Source organism: Sylvia atricapilla, chromosome 6, assembly GCF_009819655.1.
Source record: "Sylvia atricapilla isolate bSylAtr1 chromosome 6, bSylAtr1.pri, whole genome shotgun sequence".
NCBI lineage: Eukaryota > Metazoa > Chordata > Aves > Passeriformes > Sylviidae > Sylvia > Sylvia atricapilla.
Genome location: NC_089145.1, coordinates 36,046,451 through 36,060,565, shown reverse-complemented (window position 1 = coordinate 36,060,565; position 14,115 = coordinate 36,046,451). Strand labels below are relative to the sequence as shown.

General features: G+C 47.0%; 1 protein-coding gene across 2 annotated transcripts in view; it reads left to right on the top strand.

Annotated features, from left to right (window-relative positions):
- Positions 1–5,740: 5,740 nt before the first annotated feature.
- Positions 5,741–14,115, top strand: part of MAP4K5 (mitogen-activated protein kinase kinase kinase kinase 5) — a 57,043-nt gene continuing 48,668 nt past the window's right edge. For both annotated transcript variants that reach the window (XM_066321490.1, XM_066321489.1), the window contains exon 1: positions 5,741–6,291. In XM_066321490.1, the coding sequence (XP_066177587.1) occupies positions 6,184–6,291 (108 nt within the window). In that variant the 5' untranslated portion in view covers positions 5,741–6,183. The remainder of the gene's footprint in view (positions 6,292–14,115) is intronic.

The following is a 14,115-nucleotide window of genomic DNA, read 5'->3' as shown; positions in this document are numbered from 1 at the left end:
GTTCAACACCACGAGACACAACGCAGAAAAGGCCCCACAATTCGGAGAAAACCTGGATTTAAATCCATCCTGCATTCTGCTGGCAGGAGCCGTTTCATAATTTACCTTGATTCGAGTGTCCCACTTACCCAGGCAGCATTTCCAGTTGCTTTTCATATCCCTGGCCCTTCGCAAACAGAACCCGGGCACGTTGTGCAATGCTTATGTAAGAGGTGCCAAAGGGACGCTGCCAAGGCTCTGCTCTTGCTCAGGTGCCACCATGGGCTCGCTGGGACCTGCTGCTGAGGGAAATGCTGCCATCCACACCAGTTTTCCTTGGAGAAGGAGCTGCCTGAGCCCCCAGGTGACAGATCTGTTCTTGCAGTGGTTAGCCAAGGTTCTGGAATGTGTGTGTTTCCTCCTCACAGTTTTTTGTTATCACTTCTGTCTTTCTCGGCTTTGCTCTTTCACTGCTTCTGCTGAATCATATGGGAAAGTCAAAGGGATTGAGATGTCAAATGTGTCTGAAGGATGTTGCAAGGCGGTGTCTGGTGGTTACACTGCCTGACTGTGATGAGTATTCCTTGCACTGCTTTCATTTCTGTACCCTTATTCTAGGGTTAGGAGGCCTCAGTTCCTTGGAAATACCAAAAACGGATAAAACAGAATCAGCTTTTCCCCCAGTCCTGAAGCTAAAACCTTCCTAACATCTTTCTGTTGTGGTTTTTTGATGTTTTGGGGTTTTTTCTTCCTTAAATATTTTAAGTGAAGCAGATCTTTGTTGCTTAGGAAATCCTGCTATTCCTGCAGCTCCCATTTCTCACCCCGAATTGTGCTATGACCGCCTACATTTACATGGGCTTTGCAGCCAAAGGAATTATCTTTGCTGCTTCTGTAAACACAATTGCACACCAGGGCTGCACAGAGGTATTTCACTGTGGAGGAGACAGAATTCCAGCAGTTAATTAAATTACTTGTTTAATCAATCAGTGTGGAGGTTCTTCCTTCTGGAAGATGTTCCCTAAACTAAAGGAGCTACTTAAGAATAAAAAAACCATGGAGATAAAGAATCATCAGCCCAGGCCTTTTACCTCTGTGGCTGCCTTTACACCATCTGACTGTGACCCTCTTATTTCTCTTTATTAGGAAAAGGTTCTTTCCCCAGAGTGTGGTGGGGCTCCCCAAGGAATGGTCATGTTCCCAAGGCTGCCAGAGCTCCAGGAGAGCTCTCAGGCACAGGGGTGGGGTTGTTGGGGTGTCTGTGCAGGGCCAGGAGTTGAACTGGATGATCCTCAGGGTAATTCCCTGATTCTACAGTTTAGAGATCAGCAAGGCACAGGATCTCTCTTAAGCCAAACTTCCCATCTATTTCTGTTACTGTTTTTAATTTGTCCCCTCTCTCCTGCACTGACAGGCAGATGGACACTATTGAAAACATCCTTCCTCCCCAGCCTCTTCTCTTGTTTGCAACGTGGCTTCAGCGAGCCCAAGCCAAAATCTGTGCGTGCCAAGTTTGTTTCTAGGATTTCCCCCTGAAGATACACCTCAGCCAGGAAAAGGCTTCCAGCTCCTCTTGGCAGAACCAACTGAATCCACCTGCCTGTATGATTCAGCAGGATACTCGCAAAAATCTTCCAGGCAGGTTTGTGCACCTGGAAATGGGGGAAGCAGCCGGGTTTCCAGGCAGTGCTCTGAATTTCCCTTTTTAATGTTGTTTTTCATGGAAATGGCCACATTTTCCTGCATCCTTGTGCTGAGCAGTTGCTGTCTGCTCTCACCTCTGCCCTCCTGTGCGTGCTCGTGGGAGGGAAGGGCATCCAGCTGGTTTCCTTCCTTTGAATGCAAAGAGCACAATCAGCTGCAAAGTCTCCTGAGATGCATCTACGTAAATGGGGTGACACAAACATAATGTATAGCCACAGTGCCCCTCTTCCTTCCGTGAAAAACAAATCCTTGCACACAGGGCTGAGCTGTGTCTTGTTCAATTCTCCTGCTCCTGCAAGGGACAAAAGGCTTTTCTCTCCCTTTAGTGTCTTTTCTCTCTTCCCAGAACATCTCAGCACAGCCCCTGGGGAGATCCTCAGTCTACAGCAGACTGATGCTTCCTTGAGCAAGTGAATTCCCAAGCTGGACATAAGAAATATACAACAGGTCTGGATGTCTCCTCTTGCCCTCAGCTGGGTTCTCTCCATCCATCTTGCCAGAATTTCTCTCTCTTTCTGCTCTTTATTTTTTCCCAGGCGTTTTTTGTACTCATCATCACGTGCCCACATCTGCTGCCATCCCAACTGTCCCCCAAAGAGGCCATTCCAGCAGTGAGAAACCCTTCAGGATCCCACAAAATCTTCCCTATCCCTCTTATTCTGGATTCTGGTAGCAGAGCAGGTGAAGCAGCATGAGCAGCAGTGAAAGCTGCCAAAGTGATGCCAAGAAGTTTCAGGAGGTTCAGCAACCCTGAACTGGACTCAGGGGTGGAAAGTTGCCCACAGAAAGCCTGGGAATGGCTCCACTGCAGGCCCTTCACTTGTGGCCATGGGTGAAGCAAGTGTGTGTTCCACTGGGAAGAAAAACCAGTCTGAAAAACACAAACCACAAACTTTAAAAAAAAAATTTCAAAACAACTTGAAGGTGCTGCAACAGTTATGAATGCCTTCCATGTGAGTTTGTTAGACTGTGTAAAATTAGAGATATTTTAGCAGCCAGATAAAAAACTAGGGCTGAAGTATTTTCACTGCTTTTGAAACCACCTTTATTATCTGGTTCAGTTAGAAATTTCTCCAGCTCTGCATCCACTGTTACCTGGTGAACCTCAGTGCCTTGTTAAAATAACCATGGCTGCTCTTCCTCCTCAGACTGCAGCACAAACAGATCACATTCTCCAAACCCACGTAATGCCTTATGTAAAACCACTTAACATTCCTTTTGAGGCTGGGACCCGTTCAGATGGAAGATGCGGCATAAAAGCACATTCCTGAACATGCCTGACCAGAAGAGCAGCGTGGTCTGGGGTGGAAAACACAGTGTGTGCTCAGGAGTACAGGCCTAGCAGGGCGCAGAGACCATGTCTTGCGCTGAAAACTCTGCACAATTCATTAGAATCATTAATTAAATCATTAAGGTTGGAAAAGCCCTCAAAGACCATTGAGCCCAACCCTTAACACAGCACTGCCATGGTTGTCACTGACTCATGTCCTCAAGTGCCACATCCACACCGCTCTGAAAACCATCCAGGGATGGTGCCTGGCCACCACTGCCCCGGGCAAACACTGCCTGACCACCCTTTCCCTGAAGAAATTCTCCCTAATATCCAACCTCAACCTCTCCTGGCACAATTTCAGGCAGTTTCCTCCATTTTCCTAATAATGAAATGGTAACAATAATACAGTCCCAGTGCTGCATTTTTTTATCTATGGACACCTCTCAGATGTGCTTTTCCAGGAGGGACTGAGACCCAGCTGGGAAAGGTGGATTAAAGCTCAGAACATGAGATGGGCTCTGAGAACTCACTCTCCACCACTGGAAAGATGGGATAAGAAACTGCACCTCCAGGTGGGAAGTGAAACTTAATCCAAGTTTAGCAAGGACTAAACACAGCAGCTTTTGCGGTGAACTGCAGCCCCTCAGATCTAAGAGATGTTATAGGAGGCCAAGTCTTAATGCACCATCTGCCACTGGAAAATGAAATGCCCTTCTTGCTGTGCTGTCATCTGATGGCTTGTCAGGAGCAGCAAGTCAGCAGAGTGAAAAGCAGCATCCAAACCCTTCAGCCGAGGAAGGGGAAAGAAAAAAGACGCAAATAGCTCCCTATCGGGAGAACAGGAAGCTGATTTATGAGGGGAGAGGTAATTGCTTTGTTAAAAACCACTTGAGGAAATACAGCTCTCTAAAGGGTAAATAGCTTCTTTTTTGTTGGGGGTTCAGGAAAACTTAGGTATTTATGTTGGAAAGGACGTACAGGATGCAGAAAGCTTGGAGAGTACAAGGGGGAAATTAAATGGGAATCTCTTTAAGAAGTGAGCAGCCCTGAACTCTCCTGTTCCTGGGAGGCGGGGCAGGTTACATTTTGCAGCCCAAACGAGCCCATAAATAAATCCCAATAAACCCAAAGGCCACTATGCAATTCCCAGGAGTCTGCACGCATTGCCTTTGAGTTTAACCTAAAGCACCACAGATCCTAATGAGTTCTGCTATGGAGCCTGTGGTTTGAAGGAAAATCTTACACAATCCACACCACTCTGTCAGGTACTACATGTGGGATTTCTAAATCCAAGAGCAAGTTCAAAACCCAGGCTCCATTTTAAACCAAGGATCAGTGCCTGGCTACATTGTTGTTAGACTGTGTTAGACCTGCCTAGGCTGTGCGGCTGGCAAAGAAGCAGAATCTGTTCTGAAATAACCAATGCTGGACACCAGAGACTCCTACATCTGGCATCCATTTGAATTTTTTTCTACCTAACTTGTGCAGACGTATTTCCTGCGCTGAGTATGTGGTAGTTTTTACACCTAGAAAATCACACCTCCTTTCAGGCCCTAATGATTCTCCGTGCAGCAAGTGCTACTGCAAATTCCAGCATTCCTCTACTCCCTATCCCCACCTTTGGGCTTCTTAAATTGTTCAACATTAATTTCTAGACCACGGGTGAGCTTTGCCCAGAACTTCAGCTCTTCGCTGAAAATAATTGGGAAAGGCAGCTATAAATGCTTTCCACTTTGCAGTTTCACAGCAGCTTTTTTTGACTTAAGTGAGCCCAGGGAGCAAGTCTCAACAAGTCTGAGGTAATTCTGGTGTGACTTTCATTGCACTGGCTGCCCACAAAGCCAAAATGCCACAGTACCTGATAAACCCATGAGAAGGGATTACATCATATGGCTGCAAGGCTGCAATCCAGATCAGTCCTACATCCTCCTCGTCTTCCTCCTCCTTTTCCTTCTGCTCTTGAGCCTCTCGGGAAGTATCCCAGCCTCCGGTGTGAAAGATGGAAAGCTCAGTGTGGTGTTTGGTATAACCATACATATATATATAAATATATATATATATGGATATATATATAGATATATATATGTGGTGTAGCCAAACTGGGGCTTTCTTCCTGCCTCAAACCAAGGGGTACAGGCTGAAAGCCCTGCCTGTCCCTGCCCTTCTCCCTCCGCAATGAAGAGCTGTTGGAACAGGGTCAGAAGAGGCACAAAGATGCTCCGAGGGCTGGAACCCTTCTGCTCCAGGCTAGGAGAGCCAGGAGCGTTCACCTGGAGAAGAGAAAGCTCCAGGGAGCCCTTAGAGCCCTTTCCAGGGCCTAAAGGGGCTCTAGGAGAGCTGGAGAGGGACTGGGGACAGGGACAGGAAAAGAGGGAATGGACTTAAGCTGGGAAAGGGAAGATTTAAGTTGAATATTGGGAAGAAACTCTTGGCTGTGAGGGTGAGGCCCTGGCACAGAGCAGCTGTGGCTGTCCCTAGATTCCTGGAAATGTCCCAGGCCAGGGGCTTGGAGCAACCTGGGATAGAGGAAAGTGTCCCTGCCATGGCAGGGGGTGGAATGGGATGCGATTTAAGGTCTCTTCCAAACTAAAGCACTCCGACATTCCGCAAGCCCCGGACGCGGCAGCCGCAGGGCCGCGGGGATGGCAGCGCCCTGGAACAGCCCCACGGCAGCGGTTCCCGGAGCGGGGCCGAGCCTGAAGCGGGGCTGGGCCGGGCTGGGAGCGGGCGGGGAGCGGGGCCGGGCCGGGAGCGGGGCCCGCGTTGGCCGCGCCGGGGCGCTGCGGCGGCGCTGCCCGCCCGTCCCGTCCCGACCCGAGCGAACCCGGCCCGGCTCGGCCGCGGAAGGAGAACGAGAAGGAGGAGGAGAAGGAGGAGGAGGAGGAAAAGGAGGAGGCGACGGCGGCGGTGCTCCCCCTCCCTCCTTCCCTCCCTCCCCGGCGGGACAAAGGGCTGCGGCGCGCAGGTAGGAGCCGGCCCGGCCTGGCCGCCCCGGCGGACGGGCCGCAGCGCCGGCGGCACCGCAGCTCCCTCCTGCCCGGCCCCGCTTCTTGCCTGCCCCGGCGCTTCCTGGTTGCCCCGGAGAGCCGCGGAGGGCGCGGCCGCCCGCCCGCCCTTTGTCTGGGCCGCCCGGAGCCCCCTGAGCTGCCGTTGCCGCCGCAGGAGCCATGGGCCGGGGGCCGCCGCGTTAGCAGCATCCCGGGGCCGGCGGGGACGCGGCGCTGGACATGGAGCCGGCGGCGCGGGCCAGCGGGGATATCCTGAGGCGGAACCCGCAGCAGGACTACGAGTTGATCCAGCGGGTGGGGAGCGGCACCTACGGCGACGTGTACAAGGTGAGCGGCGGGGGGGGGCGGCCTCTGGCAAAGCCGGAGGATTCCCACTTGAGTGCAAAAAAGGCTCGACCGTGAGGGAGGTGAGGGCCTGGCACACGGTGCCTAGAGCAGCTGTGGCCGCCCCGTCTCTGGAGGTGTCCGAGGCCAGGTTGGACGGGGCTTGGAGCAGCCTGGGAGAGTGGAAAGTGTCCCTGCCCATGGCAAGGGGTTTGATTGAATGAGATCTTTAAGGTTCCTTCCAACCCAAACCATTCTGGGATCTGTGCTTGCAGCACCAGAGAGGGTTCTCTCTTACCGCTGCCCTTCTTGGAGGTTGGAACTGGTGAATATCGCAGGCGATACTTCCCACGTTACTGCCCGAGGAGGTAGAGGATCTCTCTTGGCTGTACCTGTTTGCAGAGCGCATCCAGTTAAAGCACCTGATTAAAAGGGTGCCACTTTATCCCCGAGGTTAATAATAGCCCGTGAAAGGCAGAAGCAGATTAAAGCTCTTCAGAAGCTGGAACAGACTGCAGCACGAGGTAGAGTTAGAGCTGCACATCAAGTAGATGCTCTTGGAATGGTGCATACAAAGAGGGACCCTGTCTATGGCAGGGAGTTGGAACTGGATGATCTTTTAGGTCCATTCCAAGCCAAACCATTCTGTGATTCTGTAATTCTGTATTGGTGCTCACATCACCCGAACCACAGGCACGGGAGACAGGAGGTGCAGGCAGTGATTCTTTTCATATGAGCCCTGTCCTCAGACATCAGGGATGTTCCTCAAACATCGGGGATATTCCTCATACATCGGGGATGTTCCTCATACCTCAGGGATGTTCCTCATACCTCAGGGAGGCTCAGCAGCTTTTAGGGCTGTGCGAATTATAAAGAAAGCCTCAAAGTTTTCAACCTGCACTTGGCAATGTGCATGTTCAGCTGCATGGGGAGGGAGGCTGTGGGATGTTTTGCTTTGTAGTGCTGTTGAGTGTGTTTAAAATAGACCTGACACAGCCAAGCGTGCAAGGGAAGGTGTGTTACTGTGCCACATGAAAGGCAGCAGTAATTGCTCCTGCTGGGGGAGGGCCCTTTGCTAATGTTCAAATTGAAGTTTTATAGATGGATCCTGTTCCCACCACCCCTTTGAAATGGTTACTTATGACCTCAGGGAGTTATTTTTAAAAGTTTTTGTGGTGCATATTTACCTTCCTCTTTTATTTCTTTTTTTTTTCTCCTACAGTGCTGCACACAGATCAGTCAACTTCTTTCCTAGGGATTCTAGCACTAAATCCTTTAAAAGAACATTTCAGCTGTCAGAAATCTGGAACTCAGCCTACCTTGAGCTGCTTTGTTTGTGTGTGTGCCTGCCCAGTGCAGGGCAGCACAACAAGAAATAACCAGGCAGCACGACAAGAAATAACTAGTTGCGTTGCAGGGAAGTGTTTTTGTGTCATCTCTTTGTGGAAAAAAAAGAAATATTCTGCTTCTCATTATCCTGGTAATTAGTGGAGAGCTGTGCTGACATGTCATCCAGTTTCCGGTTCCGGAGCTGGGTTGGATGCATGGCTCTGCTCCGTGCCATGTAAACACATCCATCCCCTTTAAACAAAAAAACACCACAACCCTCTGCCCTCCTCCTCCACTCTCTCTGGGTTATGAAAAATGCGCCTTCTGCTCCTGAAACGGTTTCAGATAAGGAGTAAACCCAAACTTTATCCTCGTGCGGCCTGGCAAATTGAAATCAAAAGTTTTTGGCGGCCGTTTCAGGCGTTGTTATTAATCCAAAACAAGTATAAAGTTAATGAGTTTAAAGTAGTTTGAGAGGCTGCATTTGTTTCTAGGTCATTGGTTTGCTCTTTGTTTTTGTAAAGGCCTGCAACAGGAACTGTATCAAGGGAATACTGAATCAGATGGCACTGCCTCTTATGACAAATGTGCACAGCAAACTTATTTTTTAAAGTCATTGATGTTATGATGATTTTAAAAGTAAGCTAAACCTTTTTCTTGAAAAGACTTAACATATAAACATCGTACTTTTATTTTTCTTAGTCCCTGGTAAGTCTCAGTGCAGACGGCACATCTTGTGCTTGCTGAGGGCTGTTAGAAGTGTTTATAAAATGCATTTATTAGTGAATATCCAAGTGTTTTTATGTTGCAGAGCTCGGGAAAGGTTTGCTAGAGAGTACTCTTAAATTAAAATGGAATTTTCCCCTCACCTCTTCAAGTGGTTTCTCTGCTCCTTCACCAATAATGAGTCACCAGCATCTCCAGCACAGTTGTTTTTGGGATGTCTAAGTCAAGCAGCCTCTCTGGTTGTGGGCCATCTGCCTCTTCCTCAGATGCTTTTTGGTGCTGGTGGTTAATGCTTTAAATTCTTCTTGGGAAATTTGGTAGCTTTTAGAGTAATTGGCTCTTTTTTTGGATGGTGAAGGTGGAGGTTAAGCAAATATTTCTCTTCACTATTAGGTTACAGAGGAATATTTAAGGCTTTTCCAAAATTCTCCTGCCCACTTTGCTTTTCGTTACTACCATGAGGGCTTTAAACAGAGGTGTGTTTTCTTAGTGTTTGTGGGGTTTATTTCTCTTGTCTGTCACAGGGCACACAATAGCTGATTGTAGGATTGCTCCTAAGTGCTGGGTTGTTGATGTTGTTTTAATATCTTTTTTCCCCCAAAATGCATTTCAGGGCTGGGGAGAAACCATCTGTAAATAAACTCTTGTCTATTCACAGCCTGTGTAAATAGATCCAAGTTTGGGTCTAGCAGTCTTGGAAGTAATTTCCATTACAATCCTGACTTGTTAGTTGTCTCATCCGTGGTGGGAAAGCTTTTTTGCTTTTTGACAGAGGATATTAGTACTAAACCAGTTCTGATCCATTGGGATAGTTTATCCCTCACAACATTGTGCCCAAGAGATCTTGAATTACTGACTTGTGAAAGAGGTTGTAATAACAAAGATCAGAACTGGAACTTAATGATACGCTGTTTAAAAAATAGTATTTTTATGTCCCCAGTGTCTCTCAAATCTAATCTGGCTTTCCTGGAAAGGTCTTCTCACCATGGTCATAAAAATGAAGATCTCAAGGCAGTGTTTAAAAATGACACAAATTTGTTCTGTTTGCAGTCAGAAGTTCTGAAATGCATCTGTTTCATGCTGAAATAGATGTTGTTTATGTGTGGTTAGTGAAGAAACACACGTTTGACTGGGGTCTTGGCACAGAAAATTAAAAAAAGCTGCTGGAGACTGTAAATAAAATTGAACCTCCAGCACGAGGAAGTGGCTGGTCGCGTCCCATCCCAGGTAAATTCCCAGTGTGGTTAGATGTTTCCCGGGATGGGTTTTCACACCAGCATGACCTGTGAGTGAACCTGCACCTTTTCAGTAGGGCTTTGTGGTCCTAATTTGTTTAAGGCTGGTTTGATAACAAGGTCACACCATCAGCTGTATAATCACACATTCGATGGTATTTTCTGGAAGTACTTGGAATAGCCTAAGACTAGCCTGTTTTGCTTAACCTGTGGAATTTGGTTGCATCAGAACATCCAGTCATTTGCTTGTGTGTAATTGTGGATCTCGGTGTCCTCATGGGGCTTTGGAAAACAGGAGTTGTATTGAGGGGATTAATTTGCTGCTGCTCGTCTTTCCTGAGTGGATTTTTTTAATTGGAGTGTTTGTTAATGGCTCTGAAGAGGTTTGGTGGAGAGATTTAGGAGGAATATTCAAGTGTCCAAGGCCAGGTTGGAAGAAGCTTGGAGCAGCCTGGGATAGTGGGAGGTGTCCCTGCCGTGGCATGGGGGTGGAATGGGATGAGCTTTAAGTTCCCTTCCAACCATTCCCAGGGCTCAGCTTTTTGTGTTTTTCATTCCAAGTGGCCCAAACAGGGTTTGAACTGATCCTGGCTTCTGCAGAGGGGAACAAAAGGGTGGTTGATGTAAATGGCTGTAAATTCATCCTTGTTGAATGCTGTTGTTTGGCAGCTGAGCTGGGAGCCCATGGATGTGCCGGCCCGGCACCCTGGGCCAGGATGAATAGCGGGATGTCTGTGCTCCTCGATGATCAAACATGACCTTGTGCAGCAATTCTAAAGCTGGCTTGTTTGCGCTTTTCCAAGCAGGATTGTGAGCAGGGCCACAGTGGCTTTCTTGAAAAGTAAGCACAAGGGACAAGGAATGCACCAAATTCATGGCAGAAACTGCCTGTAAACAAGAGGCGCTTTTTTATTGAGTATGATGAAAATTTCATTCTTTCGGGAGTCACCTGCTCAGTCTTTTTTCTCTTGAGATTATTATCATTATTTTTTAATCTCCTGCACCAAATAAAGGCATCAACTTAGAAGACAGAGAAACCTGTAATGTTTTACCACTGTTTGCTGCTGGAAAACAGTGAGCAATGAAATTGGATTGTGGCATACACAGACTCTTTGCTCAAATGCAATTTAAAACTAACAACAAAAAGATTTGTTTTACTTCCTTAATTTCTTTGTGTTTTCTTTTTTTAAAGGTTGCCATAAATGTGTGACTCTGTCCAGTTTGAATCAGGCTTCAGCTCTACTTGTGTGGTCACTGCCTTGTTCTCAGAGCTCTGCATTCTAATTCCTGGTGCAGCCAAAGGCTGTTGAGAACCTGGATTTGATGTTTAGAAAATATTTCTCAATGTCATTCTAATCTCTCAGATAATGAAAATTTATCAGTCGAAGTGTTTTACTGCTTAAGTCAACAGGTTAAGAACAGAGTATTAAAGGGTTTTTTTGATACCAGAGAACAGTTATGGCTGTGACAGCTTTTAATCACATATTCCCAGCTTCATACAAATATGTTTTGGCAGCTGCAGACCAATTGGATTTGGCCATCCCTGACTCAGCACTTCTATCCCTGGTGAATATACATTGCTTCACATATAAATGACCATAAAACATCTGTCATAGGGGGGATTCCACTCTTCCTCTGCAGATCAAAGCCTTCTGGTCAGCAGTGTTTGCTATAGCCATGCCTGAACTCTGTGTGCTCTTTTTTTCCATAGGAAGGGTGTTTGGAATGACTTCAAACCAGTGCTCTTGAGTTTTTTCTTACTGCTATGGAGTTCCCCTTCTGGGGAATGGCTCACTTTTCTTTTAGGATGCAGTCAGTAGGATTTCTGGTTTGAGAACTAAGATGCTCCATGGCTTGTTGACACTTTGTGATGATATCCATTTGGGATATTCAGCAGTGGAAGGTGAAATCTTTGGGGTTCCATTTGACATATTTGTAGTAGTTTTTCTTATTAAGAATTTGGTCTTTGATGTGGGACGTTCCAAGCTGTTTGGCTTTAAATATTACATCCTGTCACTCATGTTTCTGTTTATCAGGAACTGTAGTAACAGGACAAGGAGTAGTGAGTTCAAAATGAAAGAAAGAAAATTAAGGTTGGATACACAGAAGGAATTCTTGGTTGTGAGGGTGGGGACATCGTGGCACAGAGTGCCCAGAGAAGCTGTGGCTGCCCCTGGATCCCTGAAAGTGTCCAAGGCCAGGTTGAGCAAGGTTTGGAGCAGCCTGGGATAGTGTGTCCCAGGTGTCCCTGCCCGTGGCAGGGGGTGGAATGAGTTGGTTATTAAATTCCCTTCCATCTCAAAATATTCTGGAACTCTGTGACTTTCTTACACTTTGCCATTTCGTTAGGTTTTCAGATTTTAAATTTTTGGAAGAAGCTAGAAGAGTTCTTTCCCAGTTTCTGAAGGATTTCTGGCAGTAAGAGCACTCAGCAAGGTTTGGTGGACACAGCCACCTTTTGATTTGGGGAATTATGTCCCAAATCCAGTCTGGGATAGAACTGGATGATCTTTATGACCCTTCCATCCAAAACCATTTTGGAATTCTGTTTTTCTGTTACTGGGAAATTACATGGTGAGGGCAGTGTTTCCCCTATGGTAATTTCTCTTAACTTTGAGGGGCAGGCAGTCTCTAAAATCTTAAAAATAAAGTCTAATTTCTTCTCAATTAAAAGGAAGCAAACAGTGCAATTCACACTCCCCCCCCTCCCCCAAAAGCAGAGACCTGAGAAGGAAGAACAGATCAAAGCTCAAGAACATTTGCCTGCCAGGATCTCCTTCCTCTCTGCCTCCAGAAGATGCAACGGTCATTTCCATTGCCAACATTTGGGAAACCTGGAAAGCATCCAGGATTGCTGGGATGAGTGGCTGAGCCCCAGTTCTGTCAGAGAGGTGCGTGGTAGGAGCTCACAGATCATCCCTGTCAGAGGGAGCAGCTCTTCCTGTCAGCGAGGCCGTGACGGGGTTTGGCAGCGCGTTCCGCTGACACCAGCAACTGTCCGTCCTCGTTCCAGCTGGAAAAACAACCTTCCCTGCCACCTTTAGCCGTGTTTGGCACCTGCTGCTTGCTTGCAGCTGGGAGTGAAGAGGAGAGGCAGCATCAGCCCAAGGTGATTCCTGTTCAGAACGATGCAGAGCAGGGACATCTCCATATTCATGAAGTTGTTCTTCAGCTCAAGGCAATCTTGATGCCTTGTGGTTGAGGTTGCTGAGGCTTTTCACAAGGACAGGGAGTGATTAGATAAAAGGGAATGGCTTCACACTGACAGAGGACAGGGTTAGATGGGATATTAGGATTCAATTCTTGGTTGTGAGGGTGGGGACATCTTGGCATAGAGTGCCCAGAGAAGCTGTGGCTGCCCCTGGATCCCTGAAAGTGTCCAAGGCCAACTTGGATGGGGTTTGGAGCAACCTGGGATAGTGGAAGGTGTCCCTGCCCATGGCAGGGAGTGGAATGCATTGATTATTAAATTCCCTTCCATCCCAAAATATTTTGGAACTCTGTGACTTTCTCACACTTTGCCATTTCGTTAGGTTTTCAGATTTTAAATTTTTGGAAGAAGCTAGAAGAGTTCTTTCCCAGTTTCTGAAGGATTTCTAGCAGTAAGAGCACTCAGCAAGGTTTGGTGGACACAGCCACCTTTTGATTTGGGGAATTATGTCCCAAATCCATTTGGATTTCCAATAAAAAATCACATATGGAGACTGGATAAACCCTTCCTTCCTAGAGAGACAAAAATTCCTGAGTTTGGCACAGGGAGGCTTCTGTTCTGCTCTTCAGCTTTCAAAATTCTTTCACCCAAGTGTTGTAGTTATTAATTTCACTCAGCACAATGTATGGTGTCTGCAAAGTCCTCCTCAGCCAAAACTTACCTTTTCCATGATGGATGGAAAATGTCATGTGGAGAAGCTGCAGCTTTGACCATGTCTTTGAAGCTCTTGAGTGAAAGAGCACATGGGAGAGTGAGGAACAGAACTGCTTCCAGGATTGCCCTACTCCAGTACTGTTCCCTTATCCTGTGTGTTGCTCTGTGTGTTTCCACTGAGTTCTGTTCTCCTAAAGATAACAAAAAGATTATACAAATACAGTAATGGATTCCCTCAGAACCACCCTTTTGGACCACAGGACCCAGTCCTGGTGTCCAAAACCTGCTGCATTTACTGATCCTTCAAAATGGCATCTTTAATGCCAAGATTTAATGTCTTGGCACGCTGGAATTACTCATCCCCCAAGTGTATTTTTGTGTCTTCTGCATGAATATAGTGTCTAGGAGGTTCATGTTTTCATAGAGATGAGGAAGATTTGGCTGGAGAAAGAATGTCTGAAAAAGCTGAATGAACCATATTTTCAGCTCAGTTTAAAAAAGCTGGATTTGTAGCATGTTTGAAATGTGAATTTTGATACATTCCAGAAAGGCAAGTGCTGTTTGTCTTCTGAGTGAAGAGGTTATTGCAGGGGGACTGTGTTGTCTTATTGATAAGAAATCATTCCTAAGATTTTTTTTAGTAGCTTTGTCTTGTGTAGCATTAAAGGCATA